Below are 19,914 nucleotides of genomic sequence, written 5' to 3' on the forward strand. Positions count from 1 at the left end.
TGCATATGTTAACTTGTGTTATTATACATGTTTTAATATTGTTTTTAACAATTAGCTTGCTACAATAAATGTAAGTTACCTCTGTTAGTAGCTTTTTAAAAACCTCCTCTCAATTCTCACCCCCTCCCCGCCTACACCCCCCCCCCCCCATGCTCACACCCACATCGAAGCGCCTGCTCACACTTTCCCATGTTTTATATTTTATACACATCACTTATCAAATTGTCATCGCCATAATGTTATACCAAACATCATCAGTCAAAAAAACTCTTGATTCAAATAATTTATTTTGGTGTCACCCCAGGATGACATTAAACAGGAGCGTGAACGCCATGAGGCCAGGAGCGTCGACCCGGGGCGTAGGGAGGCGCTACGGGCAAAGATCATCGAGCAGGCTCGCAAATATATAGGCGTGCCCTACGCCAAGAAGTACTGGCCCCCTTCGTGTGAGTATTCTGTAGCCACACGTTCATCTGTTAAACTTCAGCCACACTTGCATAAGTTATATTTTAACCACACGTGCATACGTCATACTTTAGCCACACTTGCATAAGTTTAGCCATACGTGTATCAGTTAAACTTTAGCTACACGTGCATAAGTTAAACTTTAGCCATACGGTCATAGGTTAAACTTCAGCCACACATGCATAAGTTCAACTTTAGCCACATGCATAAGTTAAATTTTAGCCACATGCATAAGTTAAACTTTAGCCTCATAGGTTAAACTTCTGCCACACATGCATAAGTTAAACTTTAGCCACATCCATAAGTTAAACTTTAGCCACATGCATAAGTTAAACTTTAGCCTCATGCATAAGTTAAACTTCAGCCACACATGCATAAGTTAAACTTTAGCCACATGCATAAGTTAAATTTTAGCCACATGCATAAGTTAAACTTTAGCCACATCCATAAGTTAAACTTTAGCCACATGCATAAGTTAAACTTTAGCCACATGCATAAGTTAAACTTCAGCCACACATGCATAAGTTAAACTTTAGCCACATGCATAAGTTAAATTTTAGCCACATGCATAAGTTAAACTTCAGCCACACATGCATAAGTTAAACTTTAGCCACATGCATAAGTTAAATTTTAGCCACATGCATAAGTTAAACTTCAGCCACACATGCATAAGTTAAACTTTAGCCACATGCATAAGTTAAATTTTAGCCACATGCATAAGTTAAACTTTAGCCACATCCATAAGTTAAACTTTAGCCACATGCATAAGTTAAACTTTAGCCACATGCATAAGTTAAACTTTAGCCACATGCATAAGTTAAACTTTAGCCACACGTGCATACGTTAAACTTTAGCCACACATGCATAGGTTAAACTTTAGCCACATGCATAAGTTAAACTTCAGCCACACATGCATAAGTTAAACTTTAGCCACATGCATAAGTTAAATTTTAGCCACATGCATAAGTTAAACTTTAGCCACATCCATAAGTTAAACTTTAGCCACATGCATAAGTTAAATTTTAGCCACATGCATAAGTTAAACTTTAGCCACATCCATAAGTTAAACTTTAGCCACATGCATAAGTTAAACTTTAGCCACATGCATAAGTTAAACTTTAGCCACATGCATAAGTTAAACTTTAGCCACACGTGCATACGTTAAACTTTAGCCACATTGGATCGTGTTTCTTGTGATTTCATACAGAAGCCAGATGATGTGCTTAATATTGCCCAGACAACCCATCTCGCCCCCCCCCCCTATTTCAGGTCCATTAACTCTAGTACTCCCGGGGTCTGGGGGGTGAATATTGGTGAATAGCCTTCCACTGTGGGAAATTAGCGATTGTCCTGAAAATTTATTGGCGCGGTTCTGACCTCAAGTAATCTAAAGACCCATTGACAGTCGCACTCGTGGGGGGGAGTTGAATCCCCAGGGAGGGGGGTTGTTGAACCCTCCCCATCCCGCGGGTTGCTGTACCCCATCCAGTTGTATGGTTAATAAAACCAGCGGTACACTAAGGGCGATCGCCGTCCTTTTAATATCTCTTCATTGTGCTTTGTTGCCATACGTCACAATGGGGAATCCCCGGACAATGGCCGCCAGGTGGCGAAAGCCGCTTGCGCTGGTCAACTGGCGCAGCAGGACGTCATTTTGTTGTGTTCATTTTCCTAGTGTTTTGATGGGGCGTAAGGGGCAATAATCCAGATGATAAATGGTGTGTGAGTTATGGTTCGTGGGGTGTAATTTAATAGATTATATTAAACGACATGTTAGATAACACATTATTTAAATGATTTTATTATGTTGAGATGAAATAGATTTTCCACCTTCAATCTTAATTGTAATACGGGAGGGGGTAACCCCCACCACCCCCCCCCCCCCCCCCCAGTAAAAAAAACATGCTTTGCACCAATGAGACACGCTGCTACCTATCTTTCTGCTGTATGTCTGTCTGTCTGTCTGTCTGTAAGTTTGTTTGTCCGTCCGTCGGTCTATATGTCTATTCACTCTATTCACACACACATACACGAACACACACGTACATACATGTTTATGTCTACCAACACCATCTAGGTAGCGAATCACTTGTGTGAACTTAATATTTTGTGGGCATGTTACATAGTAAACGCATTGTGTACTTTTTTTTCCAGCAGCAAGAAAAACAAAACAATTTTATTACAAAATACTTGGACTTATAAGATTCTATACTGTATTTTCTTTTTAAATTTAAAAATATAACCGCTATTTCATTTAGACTACTCATGTATTTAGCTATTTATAAAAACAAACCAAGGGATAAAAACGGCAACTAGCTTTTTGTAGGTAGAATTTCATACGCGGTTAACCCCCTTAGCTTATCTATTGAAAATAATATGAAAATTAATAATTTGGGCTTAACTATTTTTGTAGTAAGCTATACTTGGACTGGTACAAGAGCAACGACGTTATGGAACTATTATATCAGAAAGATATCACGAGATGTGAGGTGGGGGTAGGGGCTAATCCCCCCCGTGTACAAAAAGGGACGCCACTCGTCAGTCGAGGTACGCGTGAGCAGCCTGACGCGGTCACGTGCCCCGTGAGATAAATTTAGCACAGGGGACGTCAAATTTTGACCAGGTTTTTCGTTTGTCTTGGCCCCGTCACAAAGAGCCTCGCCCATACCTGCCCCACCTCCACCCCCCCCCCCCCCCTCCACACACACACACACCACGACTCACACGCGGCGTGGCGTTGTCGAACGCACGCGCGCACGCCTACCTGTCCACGCCGCTCCTCTGCCCCCTCACTTATCTCGCTGTGATCACGATAATTAATTTGCTCAACTTTGTCCTCATTATCATAATCTTTTACAACCTGACTCTCCCCCACCCCACCATCCCCACCCCCCGTCCTATTGAGTCTAATATAATGTGCTATCATTGCTCATTACAAGGTTCATACTTCGTCTGACCCCTCCACTGACCCCCCTCTCTTCCACACACTGACCCCTAGCCCCTATTGTACCCCACCCACTTCTCCATCATTGCAGGCTGGCACTTTAGCTAGTGACGTGTACAGGAGAGAGATACAATTAGGTCCAAGATTAATGAGTTCCTCTTATTAATTATTTTTCTTAATTACTTTCGTAACCTTTGGTCTCATATAGAAACCTACCAAATAAAAATTGCTGATTAATTAGTCGATTAAACCTGTTTAATATGTGCTACCTCTATATACTTTATACTTAAGCAAAATATAGTGTACTACATTATATCATATTCGGTAAACGGAAAAAAGTCACAGGAAAAAAAAACACAGAAAAAAAGTCACAGTTTTTGCTAGGAAAAAAAGTCACAGAAAAAAAGTCACAGTGGAAAAATTTTATCGGAAAAAAAGTCACAGAAATAAAGTCACAGAAAAAAAGTCACAAAAATCTTTTTAGAAATCTTTTTATTAATTTGTTAAGAATTGTAAATTTTGTATGTTTATTGTTGTGGGTTGTATTTTTTGATAGCATAAATTATTTATAGACGTTAAAAGCATTATGATTTATAACAATTGTAAGTAAAAATACTCTAAGATAATCAACATAACAATCTCAACTTTCGTTACGTATTTAGTTAAATACGCGGTAGAAAAGTTAATTATAAAAGAAATGTAGGCATATTTTGCTGTAGGCTATTCTCTGGTTGGCCTCTCCTCACTAGGCATTGTCCGAACATATTTTTGTTGTTGACGTTATGCGTCAATGACAGCCTTTGAACCTTGTCGGCTTTCTGTTTTGATCCTAAGTTTTGTTATGTAATGAGCGTGATAAATGTGGGCAGTAAAGGTGGTTGAACTAAACATAACTATTGTTGCCATGAGTTGAGGGCAGCAAGTCAGACGAACTTACCATTTCACGGTAATTTAATATTGGTATTTAAAAAAAAAACACGATGAAAAACGTGGACTTTGGAGCATTCTATTAAATGCTACTAATCTTAAGTTTAAAATAATTACAATCTACATACTTCATAATAAATATTTTTAGATGAATTATAAAAATTCCTATGCGTATACAGCCTACACCCATTACATTACATTTAATTAATCCTAAGTTAATTTGCACTCTCTAATTATTTAATACATAAAAGTATTAACAAATATCATGCAAATATATATTTGTGACTTTTTTTCCTGTGACTTTTTTTCCTGTGACTTTTTTTCTGTGTTTTTTTTCCTGTGTTTTTTTTTTCCTGTGACTTTTTTTCCTACAATCATCATATTCACCAGTTATGTACGCGAAGAGAATAGCATATATCAATAGAGAGTAGTATAAAGTAGTAGAGAGTAGCATAGTAGTAGAGATTAATATAAAGTAGTAGAGATTCGCATAAACTAGTAGAGAATATCATAAAGAAGAAGAGAGTAGCATAGCAGTAGAGAGTGAAATAAAGTAGTACAGGGTAGCATTAAGTAGTAGATAGTAGCACACAGTAGGAGAGAGTAGTGTAAAGTAGTAGAGGACCTTAAACACTAGAGGACCTTTTAGTACTAAAACACTAGAGGACCTTTTGTCCTAAAACACTAGAGGACCTTTTAGTACTAAAACACTAGAGGACATTTTAATCATAAATAAAGAGAGCAAAACATTTCCTTAGTCAACTTGTGCATAATTCACGGTTTGTGTCTATTATGGTAACCCAACTACAATGAAAATCTATTGAAAATATTTGGTTGTTGTTTTTGTATCACAAGAGATTTGCCCTCAGCTTTCGATGGCGGAATACAAAAGCACACACGAACTCAGCATATAAGGAATGGGGATAAGCTGTTACGTGGCATGTCTGTGATGCCATGCTAAGTGTCATTTCTTTGATGTCATGATCAAAAGAAACAGCCTATTGTAGGACTGTTGTTATTATTATTCTCATCCACATGGCAACTATACGTCATCTAAACAACATTCATGTACATTGGTACATGTATATTCACTAGTGATATATTTTTTACAACCATTTAAACGGTTGGCAACATTTTTGTGTGGGGGTAAACCCAGAACTATTCACTGGCCACTGAACCAAGTATATGGTCAAGTTAATCCCTAAGCCAGATTCTAAGGATCAGGTTAAGGATTAGGGTTGTGTTTGAGTTGATTCCTGTGTTAGTCGTTTCTGTGCCGGAAGGGACCATAAAATGTGACATCAAGTAAAGTTTGTGTTTTACGTCATTGAAGTGTTTGTATCACCCGGGAAACAGGGATGTTAACTCGGCAGCTACATTAAATAGACCCTTTTTGACCGATATACTTGCTCAACTACAAAACTACAGAATAATATGTATAGTTGTGTAAGGTTTGAAGTCCCCTTTTTCAATCTTAAGATTATATCACAGATTGGAAGAGAATACGCATACACGTAGGTTTATACAAGCTTTTATTTAACTCACTTCCTCTGTCTGTCGTCCGTCTAGATCGAAACGCCCGAGCGAAATTACTGGTACTTCTAACTGACAGATACGGTTCGTAGTTGGAACGTGAGTCAAGACATGAAGACAATGCAACATGACATTAAATTTGACTTAATTGGATGCCTAATTAATTTTTTATTATAGTTTTTTTTCAGATGGCTTGTCTCATGTTACCAGTAATACACCTGAACAATAAGTGATGTACTAAGTAGTACAAGAGTAGGGTATTTGTTATAGGTGACCAGTAAGGGGCCATCCATTTATGAGGTCCACACGAAGGGGGAGAAGGGGGGTCCGAGAAAATATACTTTTTTGGACGCGTGTGGAATGGGGGGAGGGTCGGGTCAACTTGTAGAACTTGTAGAACTTAATGTCAAAGTACAAATATTTTAAAACAAATATAAAACTCCTGCTTGTAAAAAGTGAAATTTAGACGACTATGCTCGTGATACATAAAGAGACCTCTAGATTCTACTTTAGATATGTAGGCCTAATAACAAACATTTTTGAAAATATTAAAGCCGTATAATCAGATAATGGGTAAAAAAAAATACGTTGTTGAAATAGTAAATTGGTAGCAAGTTTTGCGAGATCTACTAAATTTTTGTGACGTACACATGGGATGGGAGGGGGGGGGGGCGTCGGAAGTGGACACAGAGAGGGGTCTAAAATCCGAATTTTTTGTGGACGTCATAAATGGATGACCCCTAATGACGGGTTGATTTTAAAAGGCGACCTTAAAGAAAATAAGCAGGGTCACCTGTGACTATAGCAGTTTGGCTATAATCTTGGTGTAGCTATTAGAAAACAGAGCACCAACATATGGGGTACTCACCCCTATAACAGACACTAATGCGCCACACGGTACGGGGGGGGGGGCGGGGTGGATACTAGAAAATTAATTAAACTCTCCATCTTACTAATGTTTCAATTTCTCTGTCCTCGTCAGCTTGCACCAATAAAAATTACAAAAAAAAAGTCTCATTATTTTAAGCTGCTAAAACCATGCGGGCGAGAGTGAAGCAGATTGTTTTTAAACTGCTATTTCATATCACTGCCTGCGAGCAACGCGCGGTGCGCCAAATAAACACGTCGTTAATCGGGCATTCCCCTTCATTAGAGATACTATGTATTCGTGACTACCACAGGGGGAATAACTGTTTATACTCCTGTGTTCCGGAAATTTAACGAATAGCCCTAATAACAGACTAGCGGCTGGAAAAATAAAAAATCAAGTTTGGAAAGAGAAAAAAAAATGAAAGTTGGAAATGAAAACGGAAAATGGACGGAGTCGGGTGGACAAAGGGACCGCTGCTATTGTTAATTGCGGAAAGCTGGCGTACAATGGAAGTGTCAAATTTTTTTTTGACATGGAATTGACAAGTTTGAGATGTGTGTTGTTTTAATCCTGACCACGATAGCAACCAACCGAATAGTGACGGGGGGTGGGTGGTAGGGAGGTGGGGGGTCGTCCGAGCAATAAACCACTTCAAAAACCGGATATTGTCTGAATCACTTTGAACCCTACTCGAGTTATCCTCCCCTACCCCTAATAATTTTACTATTATCTCCCCTATGCCGCGATATGATTTAGCACGGGTTACTACACCTACCACCAAATACTTCTTTTGTTACTTCCCCTACCGAACGTTAGCATAGTTACCTCCCCCAAATGTATAGTCATCTCCCTTTATCCTTTTTATTAGTATACTCCGGTCGCCCCTTCCATCGCTTTTTTCCTTTTTAATTTTGGTACACCCACCCCTTTACCCCTCACCCCACCCACTCCTTACCCCTCCCCCCCCACCTACCCACCCCCTTACCCATGCGCCTGCCCAAGGCACGTGCCGTTGGCATTGAGCCTGGGCCAATCCATTACCTGTATGACACACACCCCCGGGCTAATGACAGGGCGTGGCGCTATCAATGCCCCGGGGCACCTGGCCTCTGATCTGAAGATGGCCCAGGTATCAGCTTGCCCTTGATCTAGAAATGGCCCGCATATCAGCTGGCCCTTGACCTAAAAATGGCGTGCGTATCAACTATTCTCTGATCTGAAGACGGCCAACATATCAATTGGCCACTTCAATGATATTGGACAAGGTATCAACTTCCTCCTGATCTGAAGATGGGCCACGTATCAATTGGCCACGTAAATGAAATAAGCCCCAGTATCAACATGCTCCTGAGCGGAAGATGGCCCACGTTTTTTTGGTTGGCCTCTGACCCATACAGCATACACAATAATAATATAATACCCACACATCACATACAATACTACATATAATGCCCTATACATCATTTACAATAGTAAATATATTGCGCAAGCAGTATACACACGATGATAAAAGTAACACGTCACACATCACACAGTGATAACGTAATGCTACACAAATCACTAAAGGATTAATAAACTAAACTAAGGGCATGCAACTCTTTTATACAGTTGAAGTCTCCATATTTACCTTTACTCTTGTACACCCCTCCCCACCCCCAGCCCCCGAGTACAGCTCCCCCAAGTTCCTGGACTGTTGTGGCCTGGTCCGGCAAGTGATGCGTGACCTTCAGGATGACCTTGGCTTTCGTCTGGGACCCTGGAACCAGTGCTACATGTACGACACTCTCCCGGTCAGCCTGACCCAGGGGGAGATGCAGCCCGGGGACCTGGTCTTCATGGCAGGGTGCTACAATAACCCCAGAAGTAAGTCCCGGGGGGTGGGGTGCTACAACAACCCCAGAAGTAAGTCCCGGGGGTGGGGTGCTACAACAACCCCAGAAGTAAGTCCCGGGGGGTGGGGCAGGGTGCTACAACAACCCCAGAAGTAAGTCCCGGGGGTGGGGTGCTACAACAACCCCAGAAGTAAGTCCCGGGGGGTGGGGTGCTACAACAACCCCAGAAGTAAGTCCCGGGGGGTGGGGTGCTACAACAACCCCAGAAGTAAGTCCCGGGGGGTGGGGTGCTACAACAACCCCAGAAGTAAGTCCCGGGGGTGGGGTGCTACAACAACCCCAGAAGTAAGTCCCGGGGGGTGGGGTGCTACAACAACCCCAGAAGTAAGTCCCGGGGGGTGGGGTGCTACAACAACCCCAGAAGTAAGTCCCGGGGGGTGGGGTGCTACAACAACCCCAGAAGTAAGTCCCGGGGGGTGGGGTGCTACAACAACCCCAGAAGTAAGTCCCGGGGGTGGGGTGCTACAACAACCCCAGAAGTAAGTCCCGGGGGGTGGGGCAGGGTGCTACAACAACCCCAGAAGTAAGTCCCGGGGGGTGGGGCAGGGTGCTACAACAACCCCAGAAGTAAGTCCCGGGGGGTGGGGTGCTACAACAACCCCAGAAGTAAGTCCCGGGGGGTGGGGTGCTACAACAACCCCAGAAGTAAGTCCCGGGGGGTGGGGTGCTACAACAACCCCAGAAGTAAGTCCCGGGGGGTGGGGCAGGGTGCTACAACAACCCCAGAAGTAAGTCCCGGGGGGTGGGGCAGGGTGCTACAACAACCCCAGAAGTAAGTCCCGGGGGTGGGGTGCTACAACAACCCCAGAAGTAAGTCCCGGGGGGTGGGGTGCTACAACAACCCCAGAAGTAAGTCCCGGGGGGTGGGGCAGGGTGCTACAACAACCCCAGAAGTAAGTCCCGGGGGTGGGGCAGGGTGCTACAACAACCCCAGAGGTAAGTCCCGAGGTGGGGCAGGGTGCTACAACAACCCCAGAAGTAAGTCCCGGGGGGTGGGGGTGTTATACATGCTTTCATGGCAGGGTGCTACAACAACCCCAGAAGTAAGTCCCGGGTGGGGGGTATGGGGTGGTATACATGCTTTCATGGCAGAGTGCTACAACAACCTCAAAAGTAAGTCCCAGGGGGTGAGGGTATTGGGGTGGTATACATGCTTTCAGTAGCCGGGTTAAAGTGTATAGAAGTTTAGCTCTAACTTAAGTGCAGATTTGCCATTTTGGGTGGTGGATGTGAAGGGGTATTAGATCGGATTTTTTTTTTAATTTTTTTTTTGGGGGGGTGTGTCTAAAAGTGCGTTCTATGACCTAGAGCGGGATGGGTGGGTAACATGTTTTTGTTGTTATGGGTTAGACTCCTTAGAGTTGTGGCTTTGATTTAAGTTGTGTTACTGGTAGAAGATGGATCTGGAGAGGTGTTATATGTTAAGCTTGAGTATGAGTAGATATTAGTGAAAGTACTTGATCGTAGCTAATGTAGCCTGTATAGGACAAACTTTAAGAACGTTACCCCGTATAAAGGGATCCTGACTATAGGCCGACGTGGGTATAAAGCCGACATAAACCACAGGCCGACATGGACAACATGCCGTCTATGGACAAAAGGCCGACATGGGCAAACAGCCAATATGGACAAAAGGACGACATAACATAATGTGTAGACTATTGACAAACGTGAAAGACAGTCACCGTGTATTAAAAATGTCCATGTCAGGTAAACGTCAGAAGCACGACATGCTGCACGTGGAGATCTGGCTGGGTCAGGGTGAGCAGACGATCGGCTCGCGCTGGAACACGGGCAAGGTCGGCATCTTCGACTCGTACAGGTTCACGCCGAGAAGTTTCCACAGCGAGACGTACATCTTCAAGTCTATAGACGCCTGGTTGATGGGGCTCTGTCATAGGTTGGTTCATCTTCAAGTCTATAGACGCCTGGTTGATGGGGCTCTGTCATAGGTTGGTACATCTTCAAGTCTATAGACGCCTGGTTGATGGGGCTCTGTCATAGGTTGGTACATCTTCAAGTCCATAGACGTCTGGTTGATGGGGCTCTGTCATAGGTTGGTACATCTTCAAGTCTATAGACGCCTGGTTGATGGGGCTCTGTCATAGGTTGGTACATCTTCAAGTCTATAGACGCCTGGTTGATGGGGCTCTGTCATAGGTTGGTACATCTTCAAGTCTATAGACGCCTGGTTGATGGGGCTCTGTCATAGGTTGGTACATCTTCAAGTCTATAGACGCCTGGTTGATGGGGCTCTGTCATAGGTTGGTACATCTTCAAGTCTATAGACGCCTTGTTGATGGGGCTCTGTCATAGGTTGGTACATCTTGGTTGATGGGGCTCTGTCATAGGTTGGTACATCTTCAAGTCTATAGACCCCTGGTTGATGGGGCTCTGTCATAGGTTGGTACATCTTCAAGTCTATAGACCCCTGGTTGATGGGGCTCTGTCATAGGTTGGTACATCTTCAAGTCTATAGACCCCTGGTTGATGGGGCTCTGTCATAGGTTGGTACATCTTCAAGTCTATAGACCCCTGGTTGATGGGGCTCTGTCATAGGTTGGTACATCTTCAAGTCTATAGACCCCTGGTTGATGGGGCTCTGTCATAGGTTGGTACATCTTCAAGTCTATAGACCCCTGGTTGATGGGGCTCTGTCATAGGTTGGTACATCTTCAAGTCTATAGACCCCTGGTTGATGGGGCTCTGTCATAGGTTGGTACATCTTCAAGTCTATAGACGCCTGGTTGATGGGGCTCTGTCATAGGTTGGTACATCTTGGTTGATGGGGCTCTGTCATAGGTTGGTACATCTTCAAGTCTATAGACCCCTGGTTGATGGGGCTCTGTCATAGGTTGGTACATCTTCAAGTCTATAGACGCCTGGTTGATGGGGCTCTGTCATAGGTTGGTACATCTTGGTTGATGGGGCTCTGTCATAGGTTGGTACATCTTCAAGTCTATAGACGCCTGGCTGAAGGGGCTCTGTCATAGGTTGGTACATCTTCAAGTCTATAGACGCCTGGTTGATGGGGCTCTGTCATAGGTTGGTACATCTTGGTTGATGGGGCTCTGTCATAGGTTGGTACATCTTCAAGTCTATAGACGCCTGGCTGATGGGGCTCTGTCATAGGTTGGTACATCTTCAAGTCTATAGACGCCTGGTTGATGGGGCTCTGTCATAGGTTGGTACATCTTGGTTGATGGGGCTCTGTCATAGGTTTGTACATCTTGGTTGATGGGGCTCTGTCATATGTTGGTACATCTTGGTTGATGGGGCTCTGTCATAGGTTGGTACATCTTCAAGTCTATAGACGCCTGGTTGATGGGGCTCTGTCATAGGTTGGTACATCTTGGTTGATGGGGCTCTGTCATAGGTTGGTACATCTTGGTTGATGGGGCTCTGTCATAGGTTGGTACATCTTGGTTGATGGGGCTCTGTCATAGGTTGGTACATCTTGGTTGATGGGGCTCTGTCATAGGTTGGTACATCTTGGTTGATAGGGCTCTGTCATAGGTTGGTACATCTTGGTTGATGGGGCTCTGTCATAGGTTGGTACATCTTCAAGTCTATAGACGCCTGGTTGATGGGGCTCTGTCATAGGTTGGTACATCTTGGTTGATGGGGCTCTGTCATAGGTTGGTACATCTTGGTTGATGGGGCTCTGTCATAGGTTGGTACATCTTGGTTGATGGGGCTCTGTCATAGGTTGGTACATCTTGGTTGATAGGGCTCTGTCATAGGTTGGTACATCTTGGTTGATGGGGCTCTGTCATAGGTTGGTACATCTTGGTTGATGGGGCTCTGTCATAGGTTGGTACATCTTGGTTGATTGGGCTCTGTCATAGGTTGGTACATCTTGGTTGATGGGGCTCTGTCATAGGTTGGTACATCTTGGTTGATGGGGCTATGTCATAGGTTGGTACATCGTCAAGTCTATAGACACCTGGTTGATGGGGCTCTGTCATAGGTTGGTACATCTTGGTTGATGGGGCTCTGTCATAGGTTGGTACATCTTGGTTGATAGGGCTCTGTCATAGGTTGGTACATCTTGGTTGATGGGGCTCTGTCATAGGTTGGTACATCTTGGTTGATGGGGCTCTGTCATAGGTTGGTACATCTTGGTTGATGGGGCTCTGTCATAGGTTGGTACATCTTGGTTGATGGGGCTCTGTCATAGGTTGGTACATCTTCAAGTCTATAGACGCCTGGTTGATGGGGCTCTGTCATAGGTTGGTACATCTTGGTTGATGGGGCTCTGTCATAGGTTGGTACATCTTGGTTGATGGGGCTCTGTCATAGGTTGGTACATCTTGGTTGATGGGGCTCTGTCATAGGTTGGTACATCTTGGTTGATGGGGCTCTGTCATAGGTTGGTACATCTTGGTTGATAGGGCTCTGTCATAGGTTGGTACATCTTGGTTGATGGGGCTCTGTCATAGGTTGGTACATCTTCAAGTCTATAGACGCCTGGTTGATGGGGCTCTGTCATAGGTTGGTACATCTTGGTTGATGGGGCTCTGTCATAGGTTGGTACATCTTGGTTGATGGGGCTCTGTCATAGGTTGGTACATCTTGGTTGATGGGGCTCTGTCATAGGTTGGTACATCTTGGTTGATAGGGCTCTGTCATAGGTTGGTACATCTTGGCTGATGGGGCTCTGTCATAGGTTGGTACATCTTGGTTGATGGGGCTCTGTCATAGGTTGGTACATCTTGGTTGATTGGGCTCTGTCATAGGTTGGTACATCTTGGTTGATGGGGCTCTGTCATAGGTTGGTACATCTTGGTTGATGGGGCTATGTCATAGGTTGGTACATCGTCAAGTCTATAGACGCCTGGTTGATGGGGCTCTGTCATAGGTTGGTACATCTTGGTTGATGGGGCTCTGTCATAGGTTGGTACATCTTGGTTGATAGGGCTCTGTCATAGGTTGGTACATCTTGGTTGATGGGGCTCTGTCATAGGTTGGTACATCTTGGTTGATGGGGCTCTGTCATAGGTTGGTACATCTTGGTTGATGGGGCTCTGTCATAGGTTGGTACATCTTGGTTGATGGGGCTCTGTCATAGGTTGGTACATCTTGGTTGATGGGGCTCTGTCATAGGTTGGTACACCTGTCAAAAGTTTGTGCAACGCAACATTTTGATCAATAGTGTCGCCCCCAGGTGTCATTCGATAAATAATTGTGTTAATTGACCTATACATATTTTATGAACATTGATTGGCCTGTACATGTTTTATGATTTTGTAAATGACCTATTCATATTTTATGACTTCTGATTGATATTCTCCTGTTAAATGTCTTTTGGATGACCTACTTCTGATGACTTTACTTAGTGACTTATGCTTTGTGACTTCTGTGAATTAATTGACATATCTTGTTTTATGGATTCATGTTTTATGACTTCTAATTGACCAACTGATATTTCATGGCTTCTGATTGACGTACTGATTACATGACTTCTCATTGACCTACTAATATTTCATAACTTCTGATTGACCTACTGACATTATATGACTTCTGATTGACCTACTGACATTATATGACTTCTGACTGACCTACTGACATTAAATGACTTCTGATTGACCTACTGACATTATATGACTTCTGACTGACCTACTGACATTATATGACTTCTGACTGACCTACTGACATTATATGACTTCTGACTGACCTACTGACATTATATGACTTCTGTTTGACCTTCTGATGTTTTATGACTTCTGATTGACCAACTGATGTTTCATGACTTGCAGTCACTGCCCGGAACACTCGTGGGTTGTCTCCCGCTACAGCCCGTCCAAGAAATCCATCTTCAACATGGACGGCGAGAGTCAGGACAACTCGACTCTGGAGAGTCAGGACAACTCGACTCTTGAGAGTCAGCGTGACCACCCAGACAGCCAGTGTGATCAGCCAGCAGACGACGAGTCTGATCTGGCCACTCCTGACGTCATCGAAGAAACGGCCAAGAACGGGCAGCGGTCATCTTTGATAGTATCCTCTCTACCTGACCTCACCGCCAAAGAAAATCTCGAGACTCCGGATGAAAATTCCAATGTGGTCACCCAGGTTAACTTAGAGACCAGGGCAAGCTGCGATAACGAGAGAGGAGAAAGTATAGACCCGGATGTTAATCATAATTATATCCGGTCTCTGCAGTTAACCCCATCGACGAAGCAGAATGGAAAGTTCAAGAACTTGTACCGGTTGTTTAAATATTTCAAACAGAAGCAGAGACTGGGAACTTTCGACGCGGAGGATGCTAAAAAAGCGACAGCAATGTTGTCGTTTGTGAGAGGTGAGCTGGCGAGCTCCGCCAGAGTGGAGCGGTTTATTCAGGTGCTGTCTGAGGTTGACTGCCACTTGTGTCCCTCTGGTTGGCATCAGGGTTGTCCGCCTGGTTGTCAACAACCCGAGAAAGGTTGCAATTCGTGTGCGCCAGGTTCAAGCTGCTGGATGTCTTCTGATAAAGCCGAGAAGAAAATCCAGAAAGATTTGAACCAAGCACAGGGTCAATACCAGGAGAGGCAACTCGTCCCGTTTCAAAATAACCGGAAGTCCACCAGTAACCAATCAGAAAACTTGAGCAGTAACGAGCATGTTAAAATTGACAATCTGACCAATCAGAACAGCGATATCATTTTAGTGAAAAATATTAACCAAGACTTGAGTATGTTGCAGGAATGCTTAGAGACAATCACAGATGAAAATGTTCTCGAGTCTGTACAAAACAACAAACTTGAGTTAACTGAGATAGCAGTGCTGGGGGCCGGGGTACAGAATAGTTGTGTGGTTAGAACAGGCGTGAATCAAGTAACGGAGGAAACAAACGAAGCGATCCAGTTTTACCGCCGTCTTGATTTTGTCTTACACCAAGTTCTATCCCAGCACCAGCAGGCCACTGTCAACATCCGGGTCCACAAGATCCTCTTCATCAACTTCCTGCCCGTCTACCCGGAGCTGTGGGACGTCGCGGACTGGGCGGGGCACGACGACAACGTCAACAACAACAGCAGCCGGGAGCTGTGTCTATCCGACCAGGATATCGAGGAGCAGACGTTCAGGATCGGCGACCACGAGCTTCTGAGCATCGTGCCGGACATCAAGAGCAAAAGCAGCCTCCCGCCGCTACTGACCCTGAAGAAGAAAGTCCAGATGACCAAGCATCACGTGATGAGGAAGCTGCTCCAGAGCGAGAACCTCCCGGTGTTGCCGAGTTCCGGGGTGGTCAAGGATATGATCAACACGGGCGACAATGAGACGGGGCCGGCCGCCATGACCTCTGTGGAGTATCAAAAAATGTTGTTTGACAAGTCGCGGTGTTCCCGACACGAGGAGGACAGCGAGACCTCCACCCTGGGGCTCAACCCCCGACCCCAATCTGACTCTGATCTTTCCACTGGGGGTTTGAACATCCGGTCGTGTTATAAAGACCCCAGCGGGGATTTTTCGGGAGCCGCGAATGAAAATCAGCAGGAGAAGGTCGAGGCGGTGGTGGAAGAGTGCCCAGTGAAAGAGAATCCTTGGAAGTTAAGAGGAGCCGGGGAGAAATACGGTATCCGGTCTAAAGTTGCTTATAAAAAAGGTGCGCGGTGCGAGAGTGAAAGGGCGTTCTCTGTTGATCAGATCAGCGAGGTCAGCGTCGGACACCCCGGTGCTCACTCCTTCCCCCGGGGGTTGGACTACAGGGCTCGCGCGCGTGCGCATCGGGACACCAGCATCGACGAGGAAGACTCCGACTCGGAGTCAGAAACAGAGTCGGAGGAGGACGAGGAGGAGGAGGCGGCGGAGTCAGTGAACGTCGTGTCGGAGCAGTTCATGTCGCCGTGGTGCCTGCAGAAGTCGACTCGTCTGATGGACAGCGAGGAGATGAAGCAGCTGGACGACTTCCTGCTGGCCTGCGATGACCTTGAGGAGAGGAAGGTCACCGCCAGATCGCCGGCCCCCACGGTGGTCTCCACGGCGCTGATGAAGAGGCTGAGGCTGCACGCCAACAGTAAGTAGAGTAGGGTTTAGAATTGAATGTTGTGGTGCTTCTATTAGCCCAGTGGGACGCGTGGTCGGGGAAGAAGTGCGCACGACCGCTACGCTGAAATTATTGAGTTCGGATCTCGGATTCAAGTTTGTTGGCAGTACCTGGTTCCACCCAGCTCTGATGAGTACCTGGCTAAAAACAAAGGCAGCTGGGCAAAGTGTTGAGTCTACCCAGCTCTGATGAGTACCTAACTAACGTTGGGGAAAATAAAGTCAGATGGGCTAAGTGCTGACCACACTATCCCTTCATATCCCTGTAAAGTTCAGGGCTTACTCGTTTAAATGTAACATGTAAGTTTTAACATCAATTGATTGTTGGGTTGCGGTTGAGTGGTAAAAGTATACAGCTATTAAGTGATCCCGAGAAATAAATAAAAAGGGATCACCGCTGGGGTTAGTGTTTGTGGGGATCCCATGTTATGTGGTACGGTACGTTAACCAGAAAAAGCACAATTAAAATATTTTTTACAAAACCAATCATCTGTAGAACCAGACAAGGTCAAGTAAAAAAAAAAACAGCAAAGAAATATTTTGGTGTTTATTATAAGCTTTTATTTAGTTAACAATGTCTGTTAGTGGGATTGTGGCTAACCTTGTTACTCAATTTTAACCCACCGATTTCACTCAAACTTCCCAGATATAAGTGTCTTCGATGACAATGCAAGAATATCATTTTTTTATAAATCTAATTAGATATTAGATTAAGATTAGTCATTACAGTTCTATCCATAGTCCGACGATGGTGAGCTATTTTTTTTCACGGCTGAGTGATTTTGTAACGGAGTAAGAAGGGGCAGAACGCTTTTTTTAGAGGTTTCAAGCTACTATTTTAACTATTTTAAGTTTTAGATAAAGTGGTGTCAACTTCAAATCGATCGAATTACTCAAATGTGGAAGGTATAACAAACATATAAAAACCCTGAAAATAAAACAATTTTTTTTTCTTTAATTAAAGCATTGATAGCTCATAAAATCTTACACATTTTGGCGACCACGCTTTTATTAAAGAAAGCAGATTAGTTTTTTTCTCCTTATTTACAGTGCATTTTAAAACGTACTATTCTAAATGATTTTTATGTACTTAATTAATTGTGTTTCGAGATTGTATGTTCATAATGGGCAGATGCTATCTATAAATTGTCGTGCTTTCAATTTCTTACATCTAAACAAATAGTTTCTTCACGTTTTAAAAAATATTTGAGTATGGCAGAGGCGTAGCGACCCTTCCCGGCGCCCGGGGACATACTTTCAATTTGGCGCCCCCCTCGGGAGCAAATTTTCGATTTGCACCCCCCCCCCCCGAACTTTCGATTTGCACCCCCCCCCCTTCGAACTTTTCATTTGCACCCCCCCCCCCCCCTCAAACTTTCGATTTGCACCCCCCCTCGAACTTTTCATTTGCACCCCCCCCCTCAAACTTTCGATTTGGCGCCCCCCCTAAGGTCGGCGCCCGGGGACATATGTCCCGCCCCCCCCCCCCCCTCGCTACGCCTCTGGAGTATGGCACCATTTTTTTTAATCCATCGTTGTAACTGTACAGCCCATAAAAGGCTAGCCTATCACACTGTCACGCAGTATAATATTGGAATACAAAACTAGCTGTGCCATACCTATAAGTTCTGATAACTCGAGCCGGCAACTCTATTTATTATCTTTACGAGTCACTTCCCCTGTTTCTCGAGACGTGAAATCCCCGGCGCATAGGATTCGTGTTGTGATATCTTTTGTTTTCCCCGCCCCAGTTCGGTTATGCAAAAACAGCAACCGAATCCTGTGTTTCAGCATTCAATAGCTTGACCCCATTAGACCGTAGCGCGCCATTTGCCGTTGCTACGGACGCTCTATCGGGCTCTGTTGCTAAACAATAAAATCGATATCAGCACAGCGGTTCAAAAAATATCTTTGATAAAGTAAGAAGATATTTTTCGAACAAATTTAGTCTTTTGTTAAAGGAAAAATGCGTAATCGTATTTTACATCTATTTAAAATAGCACTTTTTTTTTCATAAAATGTAAAAAGAAGGAAAATTTTGAACCATATTGTGGTCATTGTATGTTATTTTAAGAACCGTTTCTGATAAGTTACTATACATGTATTGATAAAATGAAGTTAGCTTTTCATCACGAGTGTCCTGATTTTTTCTCTTTTCCAAAAGCCAAGTAGTGTTTAATAGGGCGGTCGACAGAGATTTTGTTTATTGGTGTATTTGTCTCACACACTACATCCAACCACACCAACCCACCCATACTACACCCACACATCCTAACCACACCAACACACCCACACACACAACCCACCCACACTACACCCACACATCCTAATTACACCAACACACACACACTACACTGCACCCAACCACGCCATACCAACCCACTCACTACACCCACACCACAACAACCCACCCACACTACACCAACCCACACTACACCAACCCACCCACCCACACCACACCAGCCCACCTACACAACACCAACCCACCTACACCACACCAACCCACTCACACCACACCGACCCACCAACCCACCCACACCACACCAACCCACCCACACCAATCCACCCACGCCACACCAACCCACCCACACCACACCAACCCACCTGCACCACACCAACCCACCTGCACCACACCAACCCACCCACCCACACCACACCAACCCACACCACACCCACCCACACCAACCCACCCACACCAATCCACCCACGCCACACCAACCCACCCACACCACACCAACCCACACCACACCACACCAACCCACCCACACCACACCAACCCACCCACACCACACCAACCCAGCCACACCAACCTACCCACCCACACCACACCAACCCAGCCACACCAACCCACCCACACCACACCAATCCACCCACGCCACACCAACCCACCCACACCACACCAACCCACCTGCACCACACCAACCCACCTGCACCACACCAACCCACCCACCCACACCACACCAACCCACACCACACCCACCCACACCAACCCACCCACACCAATCCACCCACGCCACACCAACCCACCCACACCACACCAACCCACACCACACCCACCCACACCAACCCACCTGCACCACACCAACCCACCCACCCACACCACACCAACCCACACCACACCCACCCACACCAACCCACCCACACCAATCCACCCACGCCACACCAACCCACCCACACCACACCAACCCACCTGCACCACACCAACCCACCCACACCACACCAACCCACCCACACCACACCAACCCACCCAC

The 19,914-nt window shown here is 45.1% G+C and overlaps 1 protein-coding gene across 9 annotated transcripts in view; it reads left to right on the forward strand.

The window, feature by feature from the left end:
- The first annotated feature begins 312 nt into the window (after positions 1-312).
- The window catches only part of LOC131952088 (uncharacterized), a 55,784-nt gene continuing 36,182 nt past the window's right edge, over positions 313-19,914 (forward strand). For 8 of the 9 annotated variants that reach the window (XR_009388499.1, XR_009388502.1, XR_009388500.1 and 5 more), the window contains exons 1-4: positions 313-446; positions 8,400-8,603; positions 10,343-10,532; positions 14,392-16,634. Coding sequence is in view for 4 of the 9 variants with exons in the window: in XM_059314593.1 (XP_059170576.1) it covers positions 8,456-8,603; positions 10,343-10,532; positions 14,392-16,634 (2,581 nt within the window). In the remaining 5 variants the exon portion in view is untranslated. Of the gene's footprint in view, positions 447-8,399; positions 8,604-10,342; positions 10,533-13,087; positions 13,127-14,391; positions 16,635-19,914 lie in introns of those variants that run through there. The other variant, XM_059314596.1, reaches the window with a different exon arrangement.

This window comes from Physella acuta, unplaced genomic scaffold, assembly GCF_028476545.2.
Source record: "Physella acuta isolate Inbredline_101_S28 unplaced genomic scaffold, ASM2847654v3 ptg000851l, whole genome shotgun sequence".
NCBI lineage: Eukaryota > Metazoa > Mollusca > Gastropoda > Physidae > Physella > Physella acuta.